The 19450-nt window shown below is 42.7% G+C and overlaps 1 protein-coding gene across 7 annotated transcripts in view; it reads right to left on the reverse strand.

The window, feature by feature from the left end:
• Nucleotides 1–19450, reverse strand: part of ANKRD26 (ankyrin repeat domain containing 26) — a 169118-nt gene that overhangs the window by 64417 nt on the left and 85251 nt on the right. For 2 of the 7 annotated variants that reach the window (XM_069764859.1, XM_069764858.1), the window contains exons 11-20: nt 18607–18709; nt 12927–12988; nt 11614–11710; nt 8759–8805; nt 7913–7988; nt 7784–7828; nt 3853–4101; nt 2851–2900; nt 871–1677; nt 263–387 (exon numbers count right to left, since the gene is read on the reverse strand). In XM_069764859.1, coding sequence (XP_069620960.1) covers nt 263–387; nt 871–1677; nt 2851–2900; nt 3853–4101; nt 7784–7828; nt 7913–7988; nt 8759–8805; nt 11614–11710; nt 12927–12988; nt 18607–18709 — 1661 coding nt within the window. Of the gene's footprint in view, nt 1–262; nt 388–807; nt 1678–2850; nt 2901–3852; nt 4102–7783; nt 7829–7912; nt 7989–8758; nt 8806–9308; nt 9390–11613; nt 11711–12926; nt 12989–18606; nt 18710–19450 lie in introns of all 7 variants that reach the window. The other 5 variants (XM_069764857.1, XM_069764856.1, XM_069764855.1 and 2 more) reach the window with 5 other exon arrangements.

The following is a 19450-nucleotide window of genomic DNA, read 5'->3' on the forward strand; positions in this document are numbered from 1 at the left end:
CTCCTAGTGGCAGCAGCATAACACCCATTGTTCTGTGTCCCACAATAAGGCAAAGGAGAAAGTGATCTTTTTCTACTTTAAAAAAAAAAACATTTACATGAAAACAGGGATTTTTCATACCAAAAACTAGCAAAAACCGATTAATAAATGTGGGCTGTAGTATCAATTTAGTTAAAAAGCCAAGACGTCTTGTAATTAGTGGCAAATGTTTGCTTCCATTCGCTCCACTAATAGTAGCATGGTGTAATATCACTTTACTTACCCCTTTTGTGAGCCGGCTTTAGAGTTTTGAATAATCGTTTCAACTAGTAAACCAGATTTATTGCCACTTTTAATCTTTTCCGACTCCACGTCTGAACTTAGATTAGCCGCCTGTTCTCGCACAACCTACACAAAAGTTAGAGCGAACAGTCAACTCTACGGACTTCCACACGAATGCACAAAAGGGTGAATAGAAGTGAGGAACGTACAGCAAACCGCACGACAATGGATTTAATATTCATGAGATTAATGAAAATGATCACACAACAGAAGCCAATTAATGAAAGGCGAGAACAAATATGTATCACGAGGAGCACACACTGGAGATGGAAGAGTAATCGAAGCACACACCACAGCAAAAGGACAGTGGAATGAAAATCCGTTTATCTAGAATGACAGATACATTGAAGGGAAGATGGCACCCAAAGTTCACATTGTAGCCTCCAATGAAACCTTCTTCTACAGGACAAGAGAAGGAAACATTAAAGTCCATTTACTGTTCAGAGAGAAGCAGAGACATAGGGTCTGAAGACTGCAAACCTCTACCTCTTTCTGGAGTTGTTCTCGCTCTCTGGTCAAATTCAGGAATACCATTTGTAGCATTCCTACCTCGTTCTTAAATCTTCTCATCTCTTGATCCAGTTGCGTGTCTAGATTCCCGCTAGGATCTTCACTTTCCAAATTACTATTCTGATGCTGGCTTTTGCTTTTAAAGTGGTGTGGTGCGCCATCATACTTCCGCACATTTCTTTCAGCAAGCTTATTACCTGATATTTCAGCTCTTGGATTTGAAATATTGTTCATTATTTTTTTTGACACCAATGACAAGTTATTTCCCAAATGCTTCTGCGTCAGAGGAATAGGATCACTGGATGAGTGATAGTCTTTTACTACTAAAGGACCAGGCCCCTTCTGAACAAAGTCATGGTCCTGAGCTTTGCCGTGATGCTTGACGGAATAATTGGTTTCGGATACTTTACACTCCTGTTTCACAGCCAATAAAGAAGTTACTATGCAGTTTGGGTTTTTAAGTTCAGCAGCTAATGGAAGTTTTTCAGAGGATGACGCGACCTTTTCCTCCGCCTTATCATTGCCTCCATTATCCAGTCTATACAAGCCGCGCTCTTGGCTTTTAGTCATCTTTGCAGAACTCTTTTTCTTATTACACATTTCCCCAAATTTTTCCTTCAGCTCGGCAGTAATGTCCTTAAAATGAGATTTGACATCCTTTTTCTCTTTGTCAACCCACAGTTTTTCATACTTTTCCTCCCAGGGCAGATCAGATTCAGAGGAAGAGTCCTGGTTGTCGAGAATGTTTGCTAATGGTCGACTTGGCGGCTGTTGTGAGATCACTTCATTAGTATCATTTACAATATCAGCTTTTCTCAGGTTCAACTTCATTACCATTTGCTCAGTCTCCATTTTACATAGAAATACAAAACAGATTTAGGCAGGGCATGGAAAAGTTACAAAACACTAGATTTAGGCAAAACACTAACACAGTCAACAAAAAGTGACTTAATGTAAAAATAAAGATGAAAAAAAAGATGAAAAAAGAATAATAGTACGAATATAATTACATAGGCAAGTCAACGGGATAGGCTTTTTATAGGAATGCATACTCAAGAAATAATCTAAACATGCCCATATTAGAGTAGGTGCAAATCGTTTTTTAGGACCTGGTCCATTAGACACATCAGTAAACTGTGGCGACTGGAATGGAGCCCTGGGAACCGGCTCTTACCTCACAGCATCCATTTTTTGATTAGCTGGCTTTGCGCTGTCATCATTGAAGCATGACGCACATGATATTGTGACAGAACAGCTAATCGAAACAAGACCCGCGGATGATCAGGTAAGATGCAGTTCTTAGAGGTCTCATCCAGCGGCCTCAGCCAAAGATTAATGACGTGGTCAGTTGACCGGGCCCCTTGTGCCGAGTTGCACCAATTTTAGTACTTATCTATGAAGATCTTTGCTCGTCTTTTTTATTATTCCAATTAATTTTTTTTTTGCTTCTCAGGAACTCTAGGACTGGTGACACTAAGGGCTTTATGACTTTACTACTTACTGTTCTCATATCAGGTTTTATTTAACAAAGTAATTTATGCCAATTACATTTTTTAACTAATAAGGAATAGAATATTATCAATACTGGTTAGGACAAAATCAGCAAATCTCCAAGTACTAGTCAATAGTACATTGAAGCGCTCGATAATGGTCTTTCTAAATTATCATTATAGTTCAGTAGAATGCATAATAATTGTTTTTAATAAATTATTTACTGAATTGGGCTCGTCTGCATGCCAGCTTTAAAGGGAATCTTTGCTTTAAGTAAGGTGTGAAGGTGCTCCTCTTACAGCAGCTGTGTCATACGATAGAGGTACATAAGGCTAGGTCCACAGCTCGATAACCAGTGTTTAAAAAAATGCATAAAAACAGCCGAACGATTCAAAATGCACCAGATTTATTACGATCTTGTTACAATTTAAGCACAATTTTCTCCATCCGTGCTCTCCATAAAGAATGACTGCATTTTATTTAGCTAAAAATATTTATAAATTGTGATATTAAACAAGCACAACTTACCGGTGTATTTTCATTCATGACATTGGCCAATTCGTTTGCATTTGATAACCCTATCAAAGAAACAGAACATTTTTAACCAAAAAAGTCTATTGATCATTGACCTACTGAAACTACCCCACGGGGTACAATTTTTTTCCTATAGACCTTTGCTCTGTAATTTAACGACATGAAAAAAAATCTGACATGTGCACGGCCCCATAGAATAACATTGGTTCGAGTGTGATCTGCTGTTTTGTGGGATCACACTCGGACTAAAACCAAGGCCATGTGCACGAGTCCTTGGGAGGTCTACAAATCTAGACATGTTGCAACAGTAAAATCTTGGCCTCAATCATTATTTCCTAATTAATACATATTACCATATCATACGCTGGATCAGCTCTTCTTGCTTCAATACATTTAGCCGCTGTTCACATGTCCGTTTAGACATCCTGTGTGTATGTTCCATCTCACGAACAGACAAATGGAATAAGTGATCCATTGCATCAGGTATGTATACGGAAGCAGAAGGACCCCATTGATTATAAGGCTAGGTTCACATTGCGTTAACAGCAGCCCGTTCAACACATGCGTTAATGGGCTGCTGTTAACGCAAGTGCCGAGATGTCATCGCGCTAGCGCAGATAGAGCTAGCAGATGCTCTATCTGCGCTAGCAGTGACGGACCCAGAAACGCTGCAGCCTGCGTCCCAGAATCCGTCACTGGACTAAATGGTGGCATTAAAGGACTGCGTTACACCGCGTTATGCCGCAGTGTAACGTAGTCTGTCTAACGGATGCCAAAAATGTAATGTGAATCTGGCCTAATCGGGTTTGTTTTGGATCTTTTTTTAAAGTCTTGCATGCAAATGTTTTTGTTACATTCTTGAAAAAAACGGACTGGAAATAGACCCCGTTTGCATGAATAATGCAATGAATCACTTTCTTTAGAAAGCAAAAAATACCACACAACCAAGAAACCAGCAGACCTTGGTAACATCCATCCACGGAAAAGGAGTCTCACCAGTTTGGCTTTTCTGGGGCTGCTCTAAAAGGTCTTTGGAAATGCTTTGTGAAGTGCTCTGTCTCGCCTGCATATGATCTTCACTTTCGTCTTCAGGTACTGAGCTCAGAAGTGCTGGAGGCGGAGTAGCGTGATTTTTTGATGTTACTTTATCAATATCGGTCACTGGAGATATGGTTTTGTGCGATTTATGGTGGGGAGAAGTTGCACACTTAAATGAATGACTGGTCGAGTCCCAGTCTGAAGCATCTAAAGAGAGTAAAAAAAATACTAAATAAAAAAAATTAAGAGAAAGGGATTTATACACTGTATTTTTTTTCATCTTTTATACAGGATGCCATATAAGAAGTAGATGGTGGTAAAAGACTCCTAATAATATAGTAACCAATAATAGTATATAAGTATATTATATTATATATACAGTACAGACCAAAAGTTTGGACACACCTTATTTAAAGATTTTTCTGTATTTTCATGACTATGAAAATTGTACATTCACACTGAAGGCATCAAAACTATAAATTAACACATGTGGAATTATATACTTAACAAAAAAGTGTGAAACAACTGAAATTATGTCTTATATTCTAAGTTCTTCAAAGTAGCCACCTTTTGCTTTGATGACTGCTTTGCACACTCTTGGCATTCTCTTGATGAGCTTCAAGAGGTAGTCTCTGGGAATGGTCTTCCAACCATCTAGAAGGAGTTCCCAGAGATGCTTAGCTCTTGTTGGCCCTTTTGCCTTCACTCTGCGGTCCAGCTCACCCCAAACCATCTCGATTGGGTTCAGGTCTGGTGACTGTGGAGGCCAGGTCATCTGACGTAGCACCCCATCACTCTCCTTCTTGGTCAAATAGCCCTTACATAGCCTGGAGGTGTGTTTGGGATCATTGTCCTGTTGAAAAATAAATGATGGTCCAACTAAACGCAAACTGGATGGAATAGCATGCCGCTGCAAGATGCTGTGGTAGCCATGCTGGTTCAGTATGCCATCAATTTTGAATAAATCCCCAACAGTGTCACCAGCAAAGCACCCCCACACCATCACACCTCCTCCTCCATGCTTCACGGTGGGAACCAGGCATGTAGAGTCCATCCGTTCACCTTTTCTGCATCGCACAAAGACACGGTGGTTGAAACCAAAGATCTCAAATTTGGGCTCATCAGACCAAAACACAGATTTCCACTGGTCTAATGTCCATTCCTTGTGTTCTTTAGCATAAACAAGTCTCTTCTGCTTGTTGCCTGTCCTTAGCAGTGGTTTCCTATCAGCTATTTTACCATGAAGGCCTGCTGCACAAAGTCTCCTCTTAACAGTTGTTGTAGAGATGTGTCTACTGCTAGAACTCTGTGTGGCATCGACCTGGTCTCTAATCTGAGCTGCTGTTAACCTGTGATATCTGAGGCTGGTGACTCGGATAAACTTATCCTCAGAAGCAGAGGTGACTCTTGGTCTTACTTTCCTGGGGTGGTCCTCATGTGAGCCAGTCTCTTTGTAGCGCTTGATGGTTTGTGCAACTGCACTTGGGGACACTTTCAAAGTTTTCCCAATTTTTCAGACTGACTGACCTTCATTTCTTAAAGTAATGATGGCCACTCGTTTTTCTTCACTTAGCTGCTTTTTTCTTGCCATAATACAAATTCTAACAGTCTATTCAGTAGGACAATCAGCTGTGTATCCACCAGACTTCTGCTCAACACAAATGATGGTCCCAACCCCATTTATAAGGCAAGAAATCCCACTTATTAAACCTGACAGGGCACACCTGTGAAGTGAAAACCATTCCCGGTCACTACTTCTTGAAGCTCATCAAGAGAATGCCAAGAGTGTGCAAAGCAGTCATCAAAGTAAAAGGTGGCTAATTTGAAGAACCTAGAATATAAGACATAATTTTCAGTTGTTTCACGCTTTTTTTTGTTAAGTATATAATTCCACATGCGTTAATTGATAGTTTTGATGCCTTCAGTGTGAATTTACAATTTTCATAGTCATGAAAATACTGAAAAATCTTTAAATGAGAAGATGTGTCCAAACTTTTGGTCTGTACTGTATATATATATGTGTATGTATGTATGTATATATACATACATGCATATATATATATATATATATATATATATATATATATATATATATATATATATATATATATATATATATATATATATATATATATATATATATATATATATATATATATATATATATATACACACACACACACACTAGATGGTGGCCCGATTCGAACGCATCGGGTATTCTAGAATATGTATGTCCATGTAGTATATTGCCCAGCCACGTAGTAGATTGCCCTGTTACATTGTATATTGCCCAGTGACATAGTATACAGCAGAGCCACATAGTATATTGCCCAGTGACGTAGTATATTGCCCAGTGACGTAGTATATTGCCCAGTGACGTAGTATACAGAACAGAGCCACATAGTATATTGCACAGCCCATGTAGTATATTGCCCAGCTATGTAGTATATTGCCCAGTGACGTAGTATACAGCACAGAGCCACGTAGCATATTGCACAGCCCATGTAGTATATTGCCCAGCTATGTATATTGCCCAGCCACGTCTGACACAGGTTAAAAAAATAAAAAATAAACATATACTCACCTTCCGCAGGCGCGATATAGCACTGTCGCCTGTGTGAGGTGCAGGCGGCATCTTCCGGTCCCAAGGTTTGTTGACGTCGCGGTCACATGATCGTGACGTCACGGCAGGTCCTTGCCGTGAAGGACCTGTCATGACGTCGCGGTCACATCACTGTGTAGCGGTCACATGACCGTGACGTCACGGCAGGTCCTTTCTGCGCAGGCGCGCAGGACTTGTGATGACGTCGCTGTCACATGACCGTGACGTCACGGCAGGTCCTTCTGCCAGACCATCCGTGCGACCGGAACGTGCCGGTTGCATCGCGAGGAGCGGGAAAGGTGGTGTAGGTGAGTATATAATCATTTTTTATTTTTTTAAATATTTTTAACATTCGATGTTTTTACTATTGGCGCTGCATAGGCTGCGTCAATAGTAAAAAACTTGGTCACACAGGGTTAATAGCAGCGATAACGGATTGCATTACACCGCGGCATAACGCGGTCCGTTACCGCTGCCATTAACCCTGTGTGAGGGCAGACTGGAGGGGTGTATGCTGGCGCCGGGCAGTGAGTGCGGGGAGTAAGGAGCGGCCATTTTCTTCCGGACTGTGCGTGTCGCTGATTGGTCGCGGCAGCCATGACAGGCAACTGGCGAGACCAATCAGCGAACGAATAACCATAACAGAAGGACAGACAGAAAGACGAAGTACCCCATAGACAATTATATAGTAGATATATATATATATATATATATATATATATATATATATATATATATATATATAGGAAAATAAACAAATTATATATAGATATATATATATATATATATATATATACACACACACACACACACACAAATGAAACAGCAAATAGATAAAAAAAGATTAGAGCCCTGCACATATGAGCTAATAATCAGTGATGAGTGAATGTGCTCGGATAAGGTGTTATCCGAGCATGCTTGCATGCTAACCGACTGTCTTCGGCGTGCTCGAAAATTATGTCTCCACAGCTGCATAGCGGCTGTTCGACAGACATAACACATGCATGGATTGTCTAACAAACAGACAAGACATGCAGCAGTGGCGGCTCAAACATATTTTTCGAGCACGCTGAAGACAATGAGTTAAGGCACGAGCATGCTTGGATAACACCTTATCCGAGCATGTTCACTCATCACTTCTAATAGTCTAAATAGAAAGAGATGTGTATGACAGTTGTGATCAATTTCTAGATAAAGAGGGCTTGAACTCTCTAGCGCCACCTGTTGGAAGTAGCTAAAAGTAGCGAAGAGTTATTCATAAACATATACAAATTGACTATATATTACCTTCAATATCGTCTGCATCGTCCAGTCCCAAGTCTGCCATGAGATCTAGAAAAGACAAACAGAACCGAATATACAGAACATCAGATTTAAAATACAGCAGTGCAGCTCAGTGAAATGGATTCTGACTACCTGGTTTATTTTGATCAGAAGGTGTCTGAAAAAATTTAGGAGTAGAGCCTTCCTGACTTTGTAAAATCGGATCCTGCTAAAAGAAAAAACAAAAGACATATACAGTGATGTGAAAAATAGATAGCTGCTATTAAAGGGAACCTGTCACCCCCACAATCGGAGATGAGCTAAGCCCACCTGCATCAGGGGCTTATCTACAGCATTTTGAAATGCTGTAGATAAGCCCTCAGTGTATCCTGAAAGATAAGAAAAAGAGGTTAGATTATGCTCACCCAGGGGAGGTCCCGCTGCGGTCTGTTCTGGGGCCTCCCATCTTCTTACGATGACGTCTTCTTCTTGTCTTCATGCTCCGGCGCAGGCGTACTTTGTGTGCCCTGTTGAGGGAGAGCAAATTACTGCAGTGCGCAGGTGCCGGGAAAGGTCAGAGAGACCCAGCGCCTGCGCACTGCAGTACTTTGCTGTGCTCTCAACAGGGCAAACAAAGTACGCCTGAGCCGGAGCGTGAAGACCAGAAGAGGACGTCATCGTAAGAAGATGGGAGGCCCTGGACCGGACCACGACACCCATCGTACCGGGATCGCCCCTGGGTGAGTATAATCTAACCTCTTTTTCTCATCTTTCAGGATACATCGGGGCTTATCTACAGCATTACAGAATGCTGCAGATAAGCTCCTGATGCTGGTGGGCTTAGCTCACCTTCGATTTTGCAGGTGGCAGGTTCCCTTTAAGTATGTACTGTACAAACAGGAAGCCATACAGATGCCTATGATGGAATATGTATTAATATAAAGTAGCACACAGCTGTTAGTTTAGGACTAATCCCTATCGGACATCGATACTTCATACCTTTTGTGTATGCAGTGGTTTCACAGCCGCAATGTTATCAGAAGCCTCTGCAGAAGACAGCAAAAAGGAGACATCACTTAATTTAATCACATTAAAAAAAATGTGCAAAAATGGCAGGGAGAGAAACCCTAGAAAAGCAGAGAGAGATAGGACTCGCTGACACGTTGTGTTTCTGCCGCAAAGTACCAGCAAAGTGAATGACATTTCTGAAATCTCATGCACATGCTGCTTATTTTTGCTGCAGATTTGAACCTTTAAAGTGTGTTGTCAAATCTGCCGCATGTCAATTCTTTGCATTTTTGCCATTTTTTCACCCAAAAATGCGTATATTTTATGCAGCCTTTTTATTGTCAAAAATCTTCTGCAAATACTAATGGACGCACATACTCTTATAGGTTTTGGTACTATAAATGCTGTGTTTTTGCCAACGCAAAAGCACAAAGAAAAAAAGCTGCAAAACACAACATGTGAATAAGCCCTAAGAGTTAGTATTGCAGAAATCCAGAATCTGTTATTGCTAATAAAATAAATAATGGATTTGTCTTCATACCCCTGTGCTTAAAGTGCCAACCCTCATCTTGTAGCTTACAGCTTCTTGGTGGTTTCGAAAAAGAAGGACAATAATACATATCTAGTAAAGGAATGAGAATTTACAGCTCAAAAACGCCTTCTGTAGCAATCAAACTTCCCATAGATAACGTAAAAATAAAACGTTATTACACTAATGCTTCTGGTTTCACAACTAATACATTATATTTACAGAGCAGCTTTAAGCACCGAACCACAAAAATGATGAGATAATTGTAGGGAATTCTAGAACTTTTTTCTTTCGACTTTTTGTCGAGATGCTACTTGCAGTATATAGGTATTGGTTACAGCAACCTGTTGTTATCTGTAAATTAACCCCTTAGTGACCGAGCCAATTTTGAACTTAATGACCAAGACAAATTTTGCAATTCTGACCAGTGTCACTTTGTGGTATTAACTCTGGAACGTGTCAAAGTATCCCAGAGATTCTGAGATTGTCTTTTCGTGACTTATTGTACTTCATGATAGTGGCAGAATTTCTTTGATATGATTTAATTGTGAAAAAAAAAGAAGTAAATTTTGGCAAAAATGTTGAAAATTGAGGGGTTTTCAAACTTTTAATTTTCATGCCCTTAAATCAGAGTGTTGTCACACAAAATAGTTAATAACATTCCCCACATGTCTACTTTACATCAGCACAATTTTGGAAACTTTTTTTGTTAGGAAGTTATAAGCGTTAAAAATTGACCAGTGATTTCTCATTTTTCCAACAAAATTTCACATAGCTTAGAGCAGTGTTACCCAAGTTCGGTCCTCAAGAGCCACCAAAGGGTCATGTTTTCAGGATTTCCTTAGTATTGCCCAAGTGAGAATTCCATCATCTAGACAGGCAACAATTCCATCACCTGGGCCATACTAAGGAAATCCTGAAAACACGACCTGTTGGTGGCTCTTGAGGACTGGAGTTGGGGGAACACTGGCTTAGAGGCTGTCAAGCAGGAGGAGCCAGCCCGTTGCAGGGAATAGAGCTGGAGTGACAGAGGCTTGTAATCTACAGCCTCTTGTGCATATCGATTCAAATGCTGATTTGTCAGTAACGGAGGAACAGTACAACCATGTAAAATATTTCTTGACTTGTCTCAGAGCTACATGCTCATAAAAGTAATTTATGAGATGAAATCCTGCTGACTGATTCACTATAAAGCAAGGATACAAGAAGGGGAAAGAAAACATGGCTGACCTTCCTGGACACAAGAGTAAATTTTGTTCAATATTTGTTAGGACTAAAGGGAACCAGACAGGAGATGAATGCTTTCCGATCCCTGGGAACATGTAGCAGACACTGGCTATATGATTATAGCTATATATGTTTGACTATGAAAGGCTGCGGTATTTCACAGAAAATATACTTTAAAAGCCGCACAAGAGAATAGTCAAAAAAGCCTCATGCTTGGTGGATTCTCCCACCCAAACCCCTTGGAATGATAGGGCTCTCCCTGCATGCGTGTATAGGGAATTATGGCAGTGGGCAGGGAGAAGCCGCAGGGGACCCACCTTTACGACTAGTGTCTAGTGCGGTTCTTTTCTCGAAGGCTTTTAAAGTATGTTTTACCACCAATCAAAAGGCAGATGATAAATCTATGACAGATGGGAGTCTACCTACTGTCAAAACCCTGAAAACGTGGGTGCCAAAGTTCCCTGTTTGAATGGATTGTTCGTGTGTATGCATTACAACTGATCCACTCAATTCCTAGAAACTAAAAGATAGCAGTCCTGTCAATCTGATTGAGGTAAATGGAGCAGAGGTCTTGCATGTGTACTGTAAAATTATAATACTTAATATGTCCTCTTCATCTCATAGTAAAAGCCTTGCAAATAAACCCTAAAATATATATATATGCAGGAATGGTTTTTATTTTTCCATCAACAACAAAAAGAACGTAAAAGTTGTCGCTCCCTCTCAGATGATGTTCGGCCCCGAATGCAATTTGTTAAAAACAAAACAAACAAAAAAAACCACAAAAAAACCCCAACATATTACACTGAACTCACTTTCCCCATGTACACTGGAGAGTGATAACATAAAAAAACAGCAAACAAGCGCTTGACCTAGGGTCAGACATAAAAAAAAGGATGGCTCTTGAATAAAGAAAAATGAGAATAAAAGGGAAAAAAAAGAAAACTGGCAGCAGAGGGAAAGAGAGAAGTGTCAATGTGCAATGTCATTGCTGATAAAATGGCCGTAGGTCAAAGCTTCCCCTAAAAACATGTAAAATGGACATTGTGTAGTGGATACAGCTGAAATGTATCTACAATAATATCCATACCTTCATTGGACTCTTCTGAGATACACTGCATATGGGCCTGAACGGAGGGTGGAACGGAATCACTGGCGGATTGTTTTCTTGGGCTCTCAGAGGCAGACTATTTGATGAAAATATCACATAAATAAATGTATACAGTTTATATGGGGTCATCATGAAATTAACTTGATTATGACACTACAAAAACTATACAACACATTTATAGAGGGGTGCGGTTTGGGAACGTTAGGCTCCATTTGCACATTTTTAGCTTGTGATCTGTTGTTAAGTGCCAATCTGTATTTATTGAAATATAAGTCTGCAATGCAATGTGTTACTAGGACGCAAAGTAGGAATAAACTTAACTTTTTTTTACATGCACATCCACAAGCTTTCTCAGTGGATTTTTAAACCTAATATGTTGAAAAAGTTTATGGATAAAGAGTGTAAATGGTGCACTGTACATTCTGCTCACAGGGGCTCTTAAAGAGAACCTGTCAGCAGGATTTTGCTATGTAAAGTACCCACATTGCCATATTGGCGCTGCAAACTGATTAAAACAATACCTGTGGTGAAGAAATCCATTATGAGGAATCAGGGTTTGCAGTTTTCTTATAATCATGGCTTCGTGCATGAGGGCACGACTGTGAGTAGGGTCTTCGGCTCCACCACGGCCCCTCGCTACTCGTGTTGTCTTTATTGTCCTCCTGGGTTAAATTTTGCGCCGACGACATACTAGTTGTGTGTGGCACTTGCACACATTGATCTTCAGGCAGTCTTCAAGAAAATGATGCTGCTGGCAGCACATGTGCAAACTGACTCCCTAGCAGTCTTCTGTAAAATGGAGCCTGTAGTAGCCCATGCGCAGATTGAGATCTTGGCTCGTTATTAAGCTGATATCTAAATCAGTGCATACGCCGCTACTGGTGCTATTTTACTGAAGTCTGCCAGGAGATCAATGTGCGCAAAGGACGGTTAGGATCGCAATGTCTCAAAGTTTAAAGCAGGAGGATGATAAATACATCAGGAGCAGGGACCGTGGCAGAGATGAAGACCCTAGCCACAGTCTCATCCCAATGCACGAAATTATGATTATAAGAAAACTTCAAACCCTGACTACACAAAAATCAGGGTTTGAAGTTTTCTGGAATTGTTTTAATCAATATCACAGTGTGAATATCGCCATGTGTGTACGTTACTGAGGAAAATCCTGAAAACAGGTTACCTTTAAGTATTATTTGTACCTTGTAAATGGCAGAATAAGCAACCAAGCCAAAATGTCAAACATAGGCATCACTCTGGTTTATATATAATCCTTATTATAATACCAACCGTACCTCGGAGTCCCAGGGTGATTCAACATCATCATCTTCAAAGCCTAGTTCTGTCATTAATGCAACTGTAGACATAAAAATATATCAGTACAAGGTTTGATAATCCACAACGTAAAAGTTTTTGAATCTGAATCCTAATATTACTGCTAATTAATTCCACTTTCCAACTACTGCCCAACTAATCCACCAGCAATTATAGAGATGGGCTCTATCATTATAAAATATATAAAGGCAAAACAGAATGGCATTAAAGAAAATTATGTTGAATTTACACGACTTGATCATATTCTTGTAGTAGAAATCTCCGGAGCACAAGGCTAGCATTACAGGAATCTATCATCAGAAAACCCAAAATCCCTCTTTACAGCTTCAAATGGGGGACACAGGTAACCATGGGACGTCCCAAAGCAGTCCCAAGGGAGGGAAACAGAGAAAATAGCGAAGAGAAAATGGACTCAGGTCAGCCAGTGCACAACCGCCGCCTACAGCATCTTCCTTCCCAGGCCTGCATCAGAGGCATAGGTATGAACCCTGTAAAACCTCGCAAAGGTGTGCAACGATGACCAGGTCGCAGACTTACAAATCTGCAAAGCAGAGCCTTGATGACAAACTGCCCAGGAAGCTCCCATGTCCGGGTGCAGTGAGCCCTACTCTCGGAAAATGTTTGTCCTGAACACCCTATGCCTCTAATAATGCTGAACGAATCCAACTGGCAAAAGTGGACTTGGAAGCTGGGAGTCCCCTATGACGAGCTTCAGAGATGACGAAAAGGGCATCAGAGTGATGAAAGGAAGCAGTCCTTGAAAGATAAGACTCGGATAGCTCTGACTAGATCCAGCTTGTTAAGGAACTACTCCATGGGATGGACCGGAGAGTGGTGGAGAGGAGGACGGACAATTTCCTCATTAATGTGAAATGAAGAAACAAACTTAGGAAGGAACAGGTCTGAGATCCCCGTTCCTTGTTTTACATCAGGACAAGGTGGAACGGCATGACAGTGCAGCTAACTCAGAGACTCTCCTGATGGATGTAATGGCAACTAAAAAGGCAACCTTCCATGACAGTAGAGAAGACTGAATGTCCTGAATGGGTTCAAAGGGAGGACGCTGGTGTGCGCCAAGAATGAGGTTAAGATCCCATGGATCTATCGGACAACGATAAGGAGGTGACAGGTGGGCGACTCCTTGAAGGAAAGTCTTCACCTGGGGACGAGAAGCCAGATTTCGTTGAAAATAAAAATCGACAGTACGGAGACTTGACCCTTAAGAGTACCGAGTGAGAGACCAGAGTCAAGACCTGCTTGGAGAAAACCAAGGATGGAAGGAAGAAAAAAAAGACATAGGGACCAAATTGTTATCCTCACTCCATTGAAAGAAGGCCTTCCAGTATCTGTGATAGATATGTGAGGATGCTGGTTTTCTCGTCCTAATTATGGTCTGAATGATCTGATGGGGGGAAAAAACGGCCTCCTTCAGGACTGCGGCCTCAACAGCCATGCCGTTACACTCAGACTGTGAACGCTGGTGGAAGCGGGAGCATTGTGAGAGAAGATCCAGTCTGGAAGCCTTCAGCGGGGCTCCATGAGAGAGTGTTCACTAGCTCCGCGTACCTGGCCCTTCTGGGCCAGTCTGGAGCTACCAGGATTACGGGAATCCCTTCCGCCTCTATCTTTTTCATGGCTGTCGGAATCAAGGGGAGAGGCGGAAAAAGATAAGGCAGCTGGAATTGGTACCACGGGATTACTAGGGTATTGTAACGCCATCAGGTCGACATCCGTGGTGCCCCATCTTTGCCGAGACCAGGCCGAAGGGAAGAGCTGTGAATTGATAGTGGTGTTCCTGAATCTCAAATCGAAGATCTCTGATGCTGAACACAAACAGGAATGTTCAGATAAGCATACTGAATGTCCACAGAGCAGAGAAATTCCCCTGGCTCCATGGAGGCAATTACCAAACGCAGGGACTCCATCCTGAACTGACGGTTCCGAAAGCGACTGTTCAATCGTTTGAGGTCCACAATCGGACGGAGAGACCAGTCTTTCTTCGGGACTAAGAAGAGACTGGAGTAGAACCCTGAAAAGCGCTTGTGCAAGGGAACGGGTACGATTACTCTTGTGCATAGCAGTGAGGAGAATGCCTGAAAAATACCTGGGACCTGAGCCGAGAGTCTTGGTGGACGGGACTGGAAGAAACGTCTTCCTGGAAGGATGGGGGGAATCAAATTTGTAGACTTAAGTCACGCTCTCTTTGACCACTGACAATCAGACATCCTGGAACAGAAAAAGCCAGCCTACCACCCTGGAGAGATTCCCGGGTGGGGGTGACCCGTCGTGACGAGGAGAACCTGTTGGAACGAGACCCTGAAGGCTTGGAAGAGCGACCCTTTGGACACCAGTGAGAAGCTGGTTTGAAGGATGGCCTCCTTCTTTCCCTTTGGGCAGAAAAGCAGTCCTTTTTGGAGGAAGTTCCTGAAGGAGAGAAGGGCCCGAAAGGAACGACTTTTTAGAAGGAGGATCCGCATTCCAGGCTTTCAACCAGAGAATGCGGAGTATGGCAACAATGTTTCTGGTAGCCCGTTGGAACAACTGGCCGCATCCAAGGAAACAGTCAGAAGATATTTGCCAGCATGAGCAATCTGGTTGCCAAGTCGGCCAGCTCATCTGGAGAGGCTGCCGCCAGGATACCCTGATGAAGCATTCTTGCCCAGGCAGACATGGAAGTTGCAACCCAGGTGGAGGCAAAAATGGGACAGAAGGAAGTGTTGGCTGCTTCAAAGGCTGACTTAGCCAAGGATTCAACCTGCCTATCAGTAGAGTCCTTGACAGATGCTCTGTCCAGCAGAGACAAAACTGTCTTGGAAGATAGACGAGAGACCGGTGGATCAACAGTAGGGGACTCTGTCCATCTACTAACAAGGTCTGGACTAAAGGGATAAAGAATGTCTAGCCGCTTCCTTCCCGGGATGCCCTACCCAGGGTGTTCCCAGTGCTTAGACATGATTGGATAAAAATCCCGGTTGTTGGAAAAGGTCCGGGATGGACGTTTCACTCGTTTGAAGGAAACAGAGTGCTCCTGGCCAGGGGCATCGTCCTCTTTCAGATTAAGAGTTTGGCTAATCGCCAAGATAAGACTATCGACCATATCCTGAAATTTAGAGATCTGGTCCATATCAGACTCAGAATCTGACTAGGAATCCAGGTCCGTCCCAAAAGGTGCCTCCGAAGAGTGGGCAAGGGATAAGGAAGGTATCCTAGAGGATGCAGAGAGGTCCGGTGAACTGGAAGAGGAACTGGAAAAGGCCAGCTTCCTTGACTTTGTACCCGGTCTGTCCCCGTGAAGGTCGTGGTCTGTTGCGTTCGAATCACGGTGAGAGGCATTTGGAACACTGGTGGTGGCATACAGGTGTGGTAGTCGCTCTAGGACCTGGACCAGGGACTGTGACACCTTTGTCAGGTCGGAGACTGATTGGGACATGGCAACAGGTCTCTCCGGAGAAATGGGTGTGCTCTCGTCCCGGGTGGTGGGGGGCTCCTGTGGTGCAGACATGGTAGAAGGACTGCAGGAATGACAGAAAGAGAGAAGGCTGACCTGAAGACCACTTCTTTTTGCAGAAGGCACAGGCGTAATGAATAATAGTAGGCTTAGAAGGCAAAAGGAAGCCTCTCTAGAGTTGGGCATAAGTTGAGCCTTGGTGATACTACTGTGGAGGGCTTTATGAAAGGGGGAGAGAGTAGAAAAGGAGAGGGCAGAGTCTACCCAATTTCAGAGACGACCCAGAAGATGACTGTGTGACAGGCTGTGTTCCCTTTGCAGGAGTCCGCCTGTCAGATGCAGAGAGCGCAAGGTATCAGAGTGTGTCAGACAGGCACTTTAAACTGCTGAGGCACATATCCCGATTGAACATAGACTGTGCTGTGTTACAGCAAGTATGATGCACTGCGGTGGGCATGGCTGATCTGCCGGCAGGTGAGAAACTGAAATTACCCATCTGATTGGCTAACCTGCCGGGGCATGTACAGCCAGGAAGAGGCAACTCCGTGATAGGATGAAAAGCACCCGGTCTAAGCAGGACAGAGGAGGGAAGGAGGTGAGGTCTTCTATTGGGACAAAGGAGCGCGCAATTTGAAAAGACTGGTGGAGAATGGTCAAAGAAAGTCGGGAAGGGGAGCGGCAAGAGAGAAAAGGGGTGTGTGGCTACAAAGCCCGAGACTGGCCAAGAAGAAATGGCCGCTTCTGTGCAGGATCGCCCTATGTACTAACGCCACCCTGTCTGTGACACCTTTGCTGGCACTTGGAGGGATAGTAATCGGTCACAGACCTGTTGTGTGCTGCTGCGGGGAAAAAAAAAGGGGATCACACCTGCAAGGTGAGTCCCGATCCCTCTTCACCAATGAAGATGCCTTCAGAAGCCCTCAGGTCAATGATGGTCACTGGAATGAGACATACTCCTTCCTGCACCATTTCCAGATTGTGCAGAAGACCATGTCGACCCCTTACAAGAAGGGGGGCGGCCACCATGGGTGACCACCATCTTCTTCCCAGCCCTCTCCGAGGAGAGGGGTTGCGTGGGGCAAAGGCTAGGACCGACCACCGGTAATCACCCTGAAGCACCTGTGAAAGATGACAGGGGATTAGGTTCTGCCTTGCGGGTCCAAGAGTGGGCGATGTGGGTGACACCATACTGCTGTCTTGGTCGCATAAGTACGGGAAAACAGGGTGGGAAACTACACCCTGTTACCCTAATGAAGAAGAACCTGAAAACAAAGGAAAAAAGATTAATAAAACACAGCAGGTAACCCAAAAGAGAAAATGTGGATCTGGGATCAGATCCAGGTCCGCCTCCTACTGACACTATGCTAAAACTGGGGTGCTTTGTGCCTGTCGGTGGGTTTATACTGCTGAGGAGGAGCCATTCTCCTTCTTTGTCTAGTGTCAGTCTCCTAGCGACAGCAGCATACACCCATGGTTACCTGTGTCCCCCAATGAAGCGATAAATAATTTACCTAATTTTTTAAATGCAGTTTCTGTGTTACATGTATTTCTAAAAAAAAAAAAAAAACTGTTGGCGCTACTCTTTTTTCACAAATTTGTAATCTTGCAATTTTCATATTGGCCATTGAGACTATTTTAGACTCAAACTTCCGAAATGAAGAGTTTACAACAGGCTCCTTAACATCAGAGGCAGTATTACAAGGACTGGTAACACCTCTATTGACATCTGATAATACAGGATCCACTACATACAAATGACAAGGTCACACCTGATTCTGCTGCCCCATCCCTTCCCAATGACCTTTGCACAGGATCATTAGACACTTTAATATATAAGATAGTGTCAGAACTCCACTCTCCTCCTAAGGCCGGTGTCCTATTTGCAACTGCAATGCAAGAAACTTGAGTGAGTCTCTGGCCACAATACCTGGCACTGCCGCCGGCACTTGGGATCGGAGAGTGCGGCTGCATGTATTTCTATGCAGCTGAACGCTCCGGTCTGAACCGCCGGCGGCAGTGCCGGGTATTGAGGCGCGAGTTTCTCGCATTGCAGTTCCAAGTAGGACACGAACCTAAGCATGATTACGCTAATAGTCAGTATAAGCTACACAAAGTCACACAACGTTGCCTCTATGGTAGCTTGTCTGCAGAATGAGTTTTATACATTCTGATCACAGTACACATATACAAACCTTTTCTACCAACACCTTCTCCACTACCTTGGACCTTTTCTGGCTGTGTACTATCTGTCCTAATCGATTGTTTAGCACTTTCATCACCAGAAAAAGAATCATCCTGAAAAAGAGTGAGCGGTTTATAATGAAAGTCTTACAAGCTGAACACGTGCATGCCAAAATATTCAGATGAAAAATATTATAACTAAATCTCATATTTTTAATAAACTACAAACAATTTTGGAAAGGAAAGAAGAGTAGCACAAATAGCACGTATACTAGGGAAAAATAACATCTACAACCTACTGAAAGGAAAGCACACGCTAATTCTCTAGCAATGACGGGCACAGAGGTGTACTCACATGTTTTTGCAATACCCTAGCAAGTTTGCCATCGACACCTGCTGTATTGATATCTTTCATACTGGAATCTAACTGTTCAGTGTCTTCACAGGGATATTGAGACACGCTATTTTGTGTGTGGCCATCTTCCCTGTCCATCATATGGTCTACAGCAAGGCATGGCTGGGTACATTTGCTTGTTTTCTTGTTACATTCTTCTCTCCTACTGGTAGAAGTAACCTGTTTATCGGTTTGTACATGTGATTTAAAGCTGTTTTTTAACTGGGTCACTTCACTTTCCATTGGGGGAGTTCCAATTTCATGATGTTCAGGTAACCCAAATATGAGTGACACTGGAACCTCTGAACAAACGTGAGGATCTTTAGTATCCTGATCAGAATTTTTTGCATAGTCATTGGGAAGAGCATTTTTGGAATCGCTTTGTAGCTTTTTTTCTATCATTTCTGCATGATCAGACTCAATATTATTGCCACATCCAGATGTACCACCCACACCTTCTG

The sequence above is a fragment of the Ranitomeya imitator genome, chromosome 4, assembly GCF_032444005.1.
Source record: "Ranitomeya imitator isolate aRanImi1 chromosome 4, aRanImi1.pri, whole genome shotgun sequence".
NCBI lineage: Eukaryota > Metazoa > Chordata > Amphibia > Anura > Dendrobatidae > Ranitomeya > Ranitomeya imitator.